Below are 11,291 nucleotides of genomic sequence, written 5' to 3' on the forward strand. Positions count from 1 at the left end.
TCCCATGCACCCTTGGTTATATTGGTAATTGGCACATGCAACAAAGGCATTTGTAGCTGTGAAGAGCTACCAGTAATGGATCAGTTTCTCTTCCCTTTCCCAAGTGTAACATGCAAAAATTGTAATCTTTATCTCTATTATGTAATGGGAAATTTGTGTATGATTGAGATTTTGCTTTGTAGCTGGACTTTTTTTTTCGGAAATCTTTTCGAATACAAGGAGCCTTCAATCTTGAAGGTATATGAGATATGAGGACTAGAGCTGGCAATCTATCTAAAATCTAGCAAATATCTAAAATCTAATACCAACCAAAGATAAAAAGGTTTGAAACCATCCACTGTATGCTGACAGGCAATGACTCATGCCAAATCTTGTTCAATTTCTAATAAACGGAGTCAACTTTGGTCCAAATGTCCAGCCGGCAGAAGTTCTTCATATTTTATAGAATAGTTAGTGGATGTATGTTGAATTTTCGCATTTTGTTGCTATTTGGAGTCTGCTTAAATATGTGTAGTATATACCACTAAAGTTCAGATACATATTGCATACAAAATCTAGACTTCGAGTCGCATTTTTGGATCCGAGATACCAGTTTTGGCTCTCAGCCAATTGCAAGTCCTAGTCCATTAAATTAAGAGTTAACTAAAATCTCTGGCTTGAAAGTGAAGAAAGAACCAACACAGATGCATGGCACAAATTGATTGTATATAGATAGAATTTATTCAAAGACAGTTTGGTGCCTTCCATCTCAAATCAATACTACCAATGAACTAGTAAAACAATAATCTTCACATTGATAGGATATGAATCCTCTCTAGTCCTGATTTGAACCGGAGATAGCTTGTCTTCCAATTAAGGCCACGATCGCCGTGATTAGATGGAGTCTACTAATGATGCATGGGACGGTGCATTGGCGGATGCCATCCAATCACAGCCATTATATTGATCATGGACTATCATGCCATGATTGAAACATAGGCCCTCCCAATTCCCCTCCTATTGTGGGTTGGATTTATCTACTTCTATAAGATTACCAAAGAGTAATAAAATTACTACCATCAAATATTTGTAGAGAAGCTAATAGTACTATAAAATATACTCTATGAGATTGCTTGGCAAATATTTTTAATCTAATTTTTAATATTTTATTTTTAAACTCTCATGGTATATCTACTATTGTCTAATTTAATTTATCAAGAGAGGAAAAAAAAAAAAAAGCCAAGCCTGGTTCGGAGGGGATTCTAAGCATCGGAGATGAGCTCCTTTTTGCCGTTCATCCAAAATTATGTACGTGAATCTCACCTACCAACAGAAAGGACAATCCTCTCGCTACCTTCGGAGAATCCAAGTGGGTTTGTTTAAGTTATGTAATCGGGGGACCCACCGTGCCAGAAAAGGACACGTGTCCAGTCTGCCCAAGGTCTTGACAAGTCTCGAGTTTCGAGGAACAGCCCTCGAAAAACGTGCGCCTCCCAGTGGGCTAGCAATTAAATATCCAAAAGTTGGAATATATAAATTGCCAAATCCCATATCACGTGGTCTCGAAAACTGACAATTTGCACGAGATCCTGTGTCCCATTACGTGGGGAACATTATTGGTACGGATTAGAAACTTGTCGCGAGGGCATTTGTTCCTAATGGGGTTGGCTTCGCTGGCAAATTGCAATCCGGACACTTGAATGATTGATGTGGATCACAAAATATCCATCAAATTTATTTTTGATTTAAATTTATTTAAATATAAATAAAAATTTAAGCATTCGACTAATATGGATACTAATAGATAACTACCAAATTTTTATAATACTTATAATTTTTTTTAAAAAATAAATGATCATATTAATCCATCATTAATTTAATTTATCATTCATCTAGTAATATCCTTGATTTCGCTGTCATAAAGTTTAATCATTTAATTTATATCCATATTTATATCTATATTTTTAGTATTCGATTCGTATCCTTATCCATTTAAAATAAATATGGATATAAATTTTTTACATTCGACTAATATCGGAATAAAATAAATATGGATGTGGATATGGATATACTAGTATTTAATTTATTTTCAACCTAATTTCAGACCTAGATGTGGGACATATGTGCACCTTGGGCTTTTATAAAATAATTTTATTTTATTTATGTTTCTTGAGTGCTCATATTGTTTGGCACATGCAACATACGTAAAGAGAATCAAAAAGTATATATTTAGATAATTGTATTATTACTATTATTATTATTATTATTATTATTTCTTGAGTATCATATTTATTATTATTTTTATTATTATCATTACTACTACTACTAATACTACATTATTATTACTATTGCTGCAGCTATTATTATTATTGCTACTGTTACTACTATTATTATTACTGATGCTAACATTATTATTATTATTACCGTTATTATTATTATTATTATTATTATTGTTGTTGTTGTTGTTGTTGTTATTGTTGTTGTTGTTGTTGTTGTTTTTATTGCTATTACTATTATTATTACTATTATTATTATTATTATTGTTACTACTACTATTATTATTATTTATTATTATTATTCTTCTTATTATTATTATTAATATTATTCTTACTACTGCTACTACTATTATTAGCCCCATTAGTGGTGTGTGGTGGTGGGTTGGATTCGACTCTTCTTTGATTATCGTGATCTTGATGCTGCCGGCGGAGAGAAACGAATGGATCCCTGATACGGGCTTCCCTTCCCCTGTTTCCGCCCCCTGATCTCCTCTCCCTCCCCCTTTAAAAATCAATTCCAATCCCCCGTGGGAACAAGATTCTTTTTTCCCCCACCCTCTTCTCCTATTTAAATCTCCCTCCCCCCCCCCCCTTCCATTTGTCCAAATCCTTTGGATCTCTCACTAGGGTTTGAGGTGATCCAAAACCGATACCCAAACCCTCTCTCGTTGTTCTCTTGCGTTCCTTCTTCTTCTTCTTGTTGTTGTGAGCTCGATTTCTTTTTTTTTTTCTTGCAGGTCTCGTCGTCATCGGCCGTAGGGTTCTTCGTCCGCCGGTGCTGGGGGAGTGTTTTCTTCGATCGAGGTCTGCTCTCAGCGAGCGATCTGAACTGAGCTCTTCTGTGTTTAACTGCCTTTTTTTTCATTTTTTTTCCCCTCTCTTCTTTTGTGATTTGGACTCGGATGGCATCGATTCCTAAGGATTTTTGGTTTAAGATCTGTTTTCCTGATTGTTTGCCTAATTTACTTGAATTTTGCTGCTCCTTTTTCCTCCTAGATTTTTGCCGATCGTTACATGATCTGAGACGAGCTCTTCTATCTGTTGCACTTCACCTTTTTTTCTCTCGGGATTTGAACTCGCTGTCATCAGAACAGAGACATTTCTTTTTAAGATTTTTTTCCACGAGTATTTTCTGCTCTTTTTCTTCCAGATTCCGTGATCGATAGACGATCCGAAGTATGCTCCTCTTGCCACTGCATTTCGCTTTTTTTTGTGCCGTTTTCTGGGGATTTGAACTCGTTATCATCGAAAAGGAGGAATTCTCCTTAATATTTTCTGGTTTTTTTACATTTTTTCTACGAATTCTGCTGCCTTTTTCTCCTCCACATTATGCTGATCCAGGCTGAGCTATGTTTTCCAATGACCATTTTTGCCCATTTCTGGAGTTTTGAACTCATTTTCATAATATCTGAGGAATTTCTCATCTATTTGATCTGATAGTCTGCATTTTTTTCAACGAATTTTCCTGTTTTTTCCACCAGATTCCGCTGATCGTGCAGAAGATTTACGTTACAATGATGGATCTGAAGGAAAACAATAAATTTCTGAGCGCTGGGCTTCTACTTCTGGCGACCGTTGTCTTTGTGAAGCTTGTTTGTGCCGCTCTTGCGCCCAGGTCCAAGAAACGGCTGCCACCGACTGTGAAGGCGCTGCCAGTCATCGGAGGGCTGCTCCGGTTCATGAAAGGCCCCATTGTGATGATCAGAGAGGAGTACAAGAAGCTCGGGTGTGTCTTCACAGTGAATGTGCTGAACAGGCGCATCACCTTCTTCATTGGCCCTGAGGTCTCGGCGCATTTCTTCAAGGCCCCAGAGGTGGAGCTCAGCCAGCAGGAGGTTTACCAGTTCAATGTGCCTACTTTCGGGCCTGGGGTTGTCTTTGATGTGGATTATTCAATCAGGCAGGAGCAGTTCCGGTTTTTCACCGAGGCGCTGAGGGTGACCAAATTGAGGAGCTATGTGGATCAGATGGTTGTGGAAGCTGAGGTAATATAAAGGATGGCTCTTTTTTATGTTGCAACTTGCACTGGTTATACATCGATGACCTGATCACACACACACACTCTCTCTCTCTCGCTATGTTCTTTTGTTGCTCAAAGTTTAAGGTGCATAGTTTGACATGTTCTATCTGATTAAAAATGGTTATCTGGATGAAATGAACAAGATATTGATGAAGTTAATCTGCAAGAACTTTTCAGATTGATATGAGCATTCATGTATTAACAATCTATCTATATCTACCCTGTGCTTTTAATGCTACGGTGCTTAAAGCCAAATCTGAAATCTGATACTCATATTTGGAGCTAATCTCTGTAGCTTTTAATTTTGTCTGGATTCAACATAAGGGAGTGAAAAGGTAAGATCCATGTTCATCATATGAGTACTATTTTTTTCTAATGTGTGTTACAGAATTAAATTGTCAGTTCCAGATGGATATCGATATGACCAGTCAGTTTCAGTGTCAATTGTTCCTTGTTGCTGTCTTTTAAGCAAAACAAACCCATAAGGTTCAAGAGGTTGGAGTTATTGTCAAATGTTTGATTTCATATTCAACCAAAAAAAAAACCTGAAGTATGCACAAATTATTTCATATATTTAGAAATAAAATTACAGGATTGAATTAGTCTCAATGCTTCAGATTGTTCTTTCTTTTCTAGTTCCCAAAAAGGTTCATATTTTTGCCTCTCTTCTATTTTGTAAGTGTGAATATGCTCTCCTGAACAATTTTATGTCCCTTGCCTACCAATAATTAATACTTTGTCACCATTGAAGGATATTTAGGTTGTTTACTGCTGTTACACGTTTCTCAAGCAACAACGATGAACTGCTTGGAGTAGCTATATTTGATCTAGCTATCGTTTGCATAAAGAAAATTAGTCTATATTCCACCTAGAAACTCATGTTAGATGGTTTATAGAGAATGTCTTGTCTAAGGCGCAGTTTGTTCCTGTGGTACATTACTTGGGGCATTTAGTGTTAACAGAAAACTGGTCCGGCTAGTGAAATATTGGGCAGATTGATTAAGAACAAAGTCATGGGTAGTGACTTGCCCACCATATGATGTCACTGCTAAGATTATTGCTTTGTTCTTTGTACTTTTCATGCTTTTGTATTTGTTGAACTTTCAGCACCTTGTTCTGGCTTGGTTTATGCTGAGGCTTCCTTTCTTGGGGAATACAACCTGTTAACTATCTCTGTTAGATTGTCCTGCTTCAATTTTGTGGTCCAATATGGTTTGAAATTTATAGTAATAATTTGTTTGACTACTTTTTTCTTTTTACAATTTGACCACTCTTTCTGATATGAGACTTTCTTTCTTAGAAAAGTTTATATAATGATTTATCTTGAGGCTTTCTTTCTTAGAAGATACAATGCCTTAACTGTCTCTGCTAGACTATCCTGATTCATTTTTGTGGTCTGATATCTGTAATAAATAACTTGTTCACTCTTCATTCAGTGTGTGTGCATGCATGCATGTGCGTGTGACTGCTGCAGTCTTTTCACCCTTGGTAACATGTGAACTTTTTCAAGTTTTCATCATTTTCATGCAGTCATATTAATAAAGAAGTTCAAACTGCAGTGACATATGAACCTCCCTTCTCATAGTTGAGGTGTTCCCTGGTTTCCTAATTACTAGGACACCTGGGATCATGAGTGGTTTCAACATTCCACAAAAGCAATTACACTATTTGTTAACCAAATAAACCATGCTTGCTAGGTCCCGTATGGCCCTGTAATCTTTAGCTCATATACTGGCACCTTCTGCAAGTGAACATCTTTGAATCTTCAACAAGTTATGCTTTGACTTCTCATAAGTTTCCAACCTCCAGCTCCCTAAATTGTTTATCATAAATGCCGACTGACTATTGATACTACGCAAGGTCTGTCGTACCGATGTACTGGTAGGCGCCGGTACCGGTGCGGTACCGTACCGTATCCAACCGAACCGGTACCGTACCGGTCTGGCTGGTTTGGGCCAAGAGCCAAAAAAAATTTAGGGCCGGTCGGTTCGGGCCGGTACCGGTTCAGTACGAGTCGGTATAGATTCGGTACGGGTCGGTATAGGTTCGGTACGGGTCGCGAATGGTCGGAACCGAAAAATGTAGCTGTACCGTACCGGTTCTGTCCGATACTGGTACGTATCGGCCCGTACTGACCGGTATGGCAGACCATGATGCTACCAGTTCTCTGCTTGCTGCCCTCATTCCAAAATGCATGACTTTTTTCTTAGAATGTTCTGTCAATGTTGAATGAACTGATATAGGTGAATTTCCCATGAAGGAATTAGTTCATTAAAAACAAAGAAAAGGAGTAAGTTTCTTGAGGCACCTTGTCCTTCAAAATACTAAACAAGGACTAATATAATGGGCTAATTGATCAAATATATTTATGGTCCAAAATAAATGCTTTTAGAAACCCCTACCATCTTCTTCTTCCAACTTTGGTTTCAGGATATCTAAAAGTAAGTATTGTGGAGCTTTTCCAATCACTTCAATTTAAGCTGGTTCAATTAGTCTCTTTAATTATCGGAAAACTAAGCTTGCAACTGAAAAGTTCAAAAGATCTGGAATTGTTTCGTCTGTGCAAGTCAAGCTAGATGCAACAACTATGTTGGCTGATTTTCTCCTTTGAATTTTCGCAACATGGTAAGCTAATGTTGACTGTCCCTGAGTGGGACTAACACCTAGCATGAACCCTTCAACTGCTTGCTGAATTATGCATTAATTATTGGCCCTTTGACTAATCCTTGCCTATCTATTCATTTTAAAAGGAGGAAACTAATTCTAGAAACTTTCATTTATTGTGTTCTCTATTTCTATACCTAATTTATTGTTTCCATTATACTATAGTCCGGGATTCCAGTCCTCTTTATTTTCGCTATGGATATGCTTTTGAATCTTTTCAATATTTTTAGGTCTTCTAATGGGTCTTGTAAGCAAGATTACCATTTGCATGCTGATGGATGTCACAGGTCTGTTTCTGAAAGTGTAGATTTATTTTCTCTGACATGCCAGCCCCTATAGAATTTGGATTGCCTTTGAAAATGAGGTAACTCCCTATGGGAGCATGAGGCTTGAACTAAAGTTATGCAGCAAGAGTGTTTGTGGAAATGGAGCTGGATGTGGGGATGTGGGGTGGGAGTGAGTTTCCAAGGAGATTCTGAAGCGGGTGCAGCACCCTGCATTGAAATTTCCAGCTATTGGGAGCTAGATAGTGGGGAAGTGTACCTTGGTTGGGCAAAGTGATTATTGCCTTCATACATTTGGCATTTGAATTCAAATAGGAAATAATTGCCTAGAACCAAAAGAATATCGTTTTTAAAATCTCTTTTTTCAAAGTTTATTTGATTAGTACTGGTGTTAGTTAGAGAAGATATTCTTAATATCTAATTAAACTCAGTGATCCTAATGACATTTCATAGTGAACAAATAAATTTTGTAGTTTCTTCAACCTCATTTGAGATAGCTGTTCTTGGCTTCTTTGCTCCCCCCTTGTCCCTCTGAATTTCTAAGTATTAACAGTGGATGATAAATTTATTAATTCCAAGGTTTCAATAGCAAGATGTCAAAAAGGTCTTACCAGTCAGTGCAGAATATTTTTGAAGTCATCATTATTATTGAGAAAAAATATTCGAGACATTGTAGTGCTGGTATATGAGCTTGTTATCCGTATCACTGAGGCTTATTGCTTGGCATTGTACAAGTTGCTTTTCATAAAGTTTTATCGTTACTACAACTTGCATATGGTTTGCAGGATTATTTCTCAAAGTGGGGAGAAAGCGGCACAGTGGATTTAAAGTATGAGCTTGAGCATCTCATCATTTTGACAGCAAGTCGATGCCTCTTGGGGAGGGAGGTTAGGGACAAGCTCTTTGATGACGTCTCCGCACTCTTCCACGATCTCGACAATGGCATGCGCCCGATCAGCGTCATCTTCCCCTACCTTCCAATTCCTGCCCACCGTCGTCGTGACCGTGCTCGTGCTAGGATTGCTGAAATCTTTTCCACCATCATAAACTCCCGCAAGGGATCTGGCCGCTCGGAGGATGACATGCTGCAGTGCTTCATTGACTCAAAATACAAGGATGGCCGCCCGACCACTGAGGGTGAAATCACTGGACTACTCATTGCTGCCCTCTTTGCTGGTCAGCACACCAGTTCCATCACCTCTACCTGGACTGGAGCTTACCTCCTCCGCCATAAGCAATATCTCTCAGCAGCTTTGGAAGAGCAGAAGGATATTTTGAGGCGGCACGGGAATAAGATCGACCATGATATCCTATCGGAGATGGATGCGCTCCACCGCTGCATCAAGGAAGCATTGAGGCTTCATCCTCCACTGATAATGCTGCTCCGCTACTCACACAGCGACTTCACTGTGAAGACAAAGGAGGGGAAAGAGTACGATATTCCGAAGGGCCACATCGTGGCTACTTCCCCGGCGTTTGCCAACCGGCTACCTCATATCTACAAGGACCCAGACAGGTATGATCCTGATAGATTTGCTCCTGGAAGGGAGGAAGACAAGGCTGCAGGCCCATTCTCGTATGTTTCTTTTGGGGGCGGCAGGCATGGGTGCCTTGGGGAGCCCTTTGCCTACTTGCAGATAAAGGCAATATGGAGCCATTTGTTGAGGAACTTTGAGTTTGAGCTGATTTCTCCTTTCCCTGAGAATGACTGGAACGCCATGGTGGTAGGGGTCAAGGGGGACGTGATGGTGCGTTACAAGCGGAGGAAGCTGTCTGTCGACACCTGACCGTTGCCGATCTGACCGGATGTTCGATCATCAGTAATAATGATGGCTTGCTTCTTCTCTTCAACAACTTGGGACTTTGTGCTTCATAATTTAGTTTTGCTGGGGGCTAGCCCCTTGCTTTCAGAACATGCTTGTCTGTAGCTCTTTCTATTTCATGTAGTGAATGCTTTGATACTGTGATCTATGTGCTATGGCTGGCTCATGGAGCTATTAGCGCCCAAGACTTTCTGATGCTTTGTAGTGGTCTCCTTGCTGCTTTCCTTTTGGGACATATTTTGGGTACTCATTAGGCCAACATTTCTAGTCTCCTGCCACTACTGTGAACTTCTTGATCTCAAAATAGTATATTAAATTAATAACATTAGTAAATTCATTTATTTCATGTAAAAAATCAAAATTGTAATTTTTTTTTATATCTTTGGATAACTGTTATATCACATAAGGTTATCTTGGTTATTTTTTTATTTTTTTTTTGACGTGGTAGTTGGTTTTTGTTTAAAATAATGGTTTGAGTAATGCTCTGTTGAGTTATGAATTAAGTTATTGAAATAGAATTTTAATACTATTGAGTATAATGTAATTTATTTCTAATCTGAAGAAAATTTTTGTAATTTACTTATTCTTTTATCTACTAAATGTGGAGAATTATTTTACTCTTGCTCATTAAAAATACTTGTTGATGCATTTTGGTCGTCATGGGCTATATTCTTATTAGATGAGTAGATATTATTATAATGCCAGGGTAAAATTTATTTTTTAAAATATGATAAAATATGTACTGTTCAATCTTCTAATGTAGAGTTCAACTTAAACTGGACCAGTGTTGACTTTAGGTTTAAGAATTAGATCATATGGATCATTTGCTGAGTCAAGTTAGGTTTATTTCTCAATCAAGAGAAAATTGAGTTACTTCACGTCTTGTATATGGTAGCTATCACCCCACTCCTTATGGGAACTGGGTTTGACCATACTTTTATTCCAAGACCATTTATCATGATTCTCCCAGCCCTATCCTGTATGAATTAGGATTAATCCTGCATTCCTTCCACCAACGAGCATGGCACAACATGTAGTGTAGTCTAAGAAGCCATAACATTCTCCTCTCCTTTATTAATAAAAACTTCTTTTCCTAAGGAAACTGAATGAAGTCATCCATCATAACATCCTTCGAAGCAAAATTTATGTTTTGATCAACTTTAAAATATATTAACCCACTAGAATTCTATGGATTTGCCAAATGATTTCCAACCAAAGTATTCCTCCATACTGGAACTGAGAAGACCGAGAAATTGCAAAGTTTGATGTAGAATTAGAGTAGAAATTTTGAGGTTTCTTGTCCTTAATTTGCCTCGAGCACACTCCATTATTATTAACCGTTGAGCTAATTGCTATAGTTGAAGCAATTGCAATAGCTTTGCTATGCTTTTGGAACCCCATAATTCTAGACCAGATCAAAACCGCGCGAACGTAGGCTCCCTTGGCAATTCAATTAGATGATTACATATCAATTTTTCTTTTAGAAGGGTTAACTTCAAGATCTAACAAGTTCGAAGGCTACAAACTCTCTTGTGAGTTATCCCTCCTAGAGCTTCCCTCCCTATGATCTGTAGTATTTCTTGACAAATCTTTTATAAGTCTTCTCCATTTGCTGTTAAACTCGTGTAAGCCTCTCAGCCTAATTTCTTTACTCGATATTAGATTTCAACTCATGTAGCAAAAGACCCTTGATTGATTTGCACACCTAAACTTTGACTTTAAATTTGACACATCCAATAGTCTCCAACAAATATAAGAAAGATCTAGTAATTTGATCCAAACATGATAATTTAGATTATCAAAAATTCCACTAAGATGCATGCTCTATGAGCTAACAATAAAATCAACTCCACTAATAGGGAAAATACTCATATCTGCTATATCTCAAATGATTTTATTATCTTCTTCTTTTTATCGAGAACTATAAATTCACTAAATTATCAAGAAATAAAGTGACTTGCCTGCTTCAACTCGGAAGAACCAGAAACATTAAATAAAGAAGAAAATACTCATGTATTTTTTTTTTGAAAATTTTATCCCTCTCTGTAACAGTCTGGCTTTTTTTCCCCCGATTGGTTGATAAAATTGAATCTACAGTAGCCATTTCCCAATTTGACAAAATAAACTATATTTTCATCTCTTTTCTTAAGTCAAATCTGTCTCAATCCACTGAGTTCCATCCACCTGCCACCTTCTTGATGGCGGGTGCTCGTTCGGACTAACCTTGATCCCAACCTTCTCTATT

The 11,291-nt window shown here is 37.8% G+C and overlaps 1 protein-coding gene across 2 annotated transcripts; it reads left to right on the plus strand.

Moving 5' to 3' along the window:
* The first annotated feature begins 2,642 nt into the window (after positions 1-2,642).
* On the plus strand, positions 2,643-9,334 carry LOC103708119 (obtusifoliol 14-alpha demethylase-like). Of its 2 annotated transcripts, XR_005514758.1 has the most exons (5): positions 2,643-2,890; positions 2,993-3,059; positions 3,737-4,240; positions 8,009-9,173; positions 9,241-9,334. XR_005514758.1 is itself a non-coding variant. In XM_008792899.4 (4 exons), the coding sequence occupies exons 3-4, from the start codon at positions 3,770-3,772 to the stop codon at positions 9,008-9,010; spliced, it is 1,473 nt and encodes a 490-aa protein (XP_008791121.2). In that variant the 5' UTR covers positions 2,643-2,890; positions 2,993-3,059; positions 3,737-3,769; the 3' UTR covers positions 9,011-9,315. The 2 variants fall into 2 exon arrangements, 1 of the variants encoding a protein (XP_008791121.2); XM_008792899.4 differs by having other exon boundaries at positions 8,009-9,315.
* Positions 9,335-11,291: the final 1,957 nt, after the last annotated feature.

This window comes from Phoenix dactylifera, chromosome 14, assembly GCF_009389715.1.
Source record: "Phoenix dactylifera cultivar Barhee BC4 chromosome 14, palm_55x_up_171113_PBpolish2nd_filt_p, whole genome shotgun sequence".
NCBI classification, from domain to species: domain Eukaryota; kingdom Viridiplantae; phylum Streptophyta; class Magnoliopsida; order Arecales; family Arecaceae; genus Phoenix; species Phoenix dactylifera.

Excerpts from the sequence above, each read along its gene's own strand:
- LOC103708119 (XM_008792899.4), top strand. The coding sequence starts at position 3,770 with ATGATGGATCTGAAGGAAAACAATAAATTTCTGAGCGCTGGGCTTCTA. Across the intron at positions 4,241-8,008 it reads AGATGGTTGTGGAAGCTGAG|GATTATTTCTCAAAGTGGGG; the intron begins GTAATATAAAGG and ends TATGGTTTGCAG.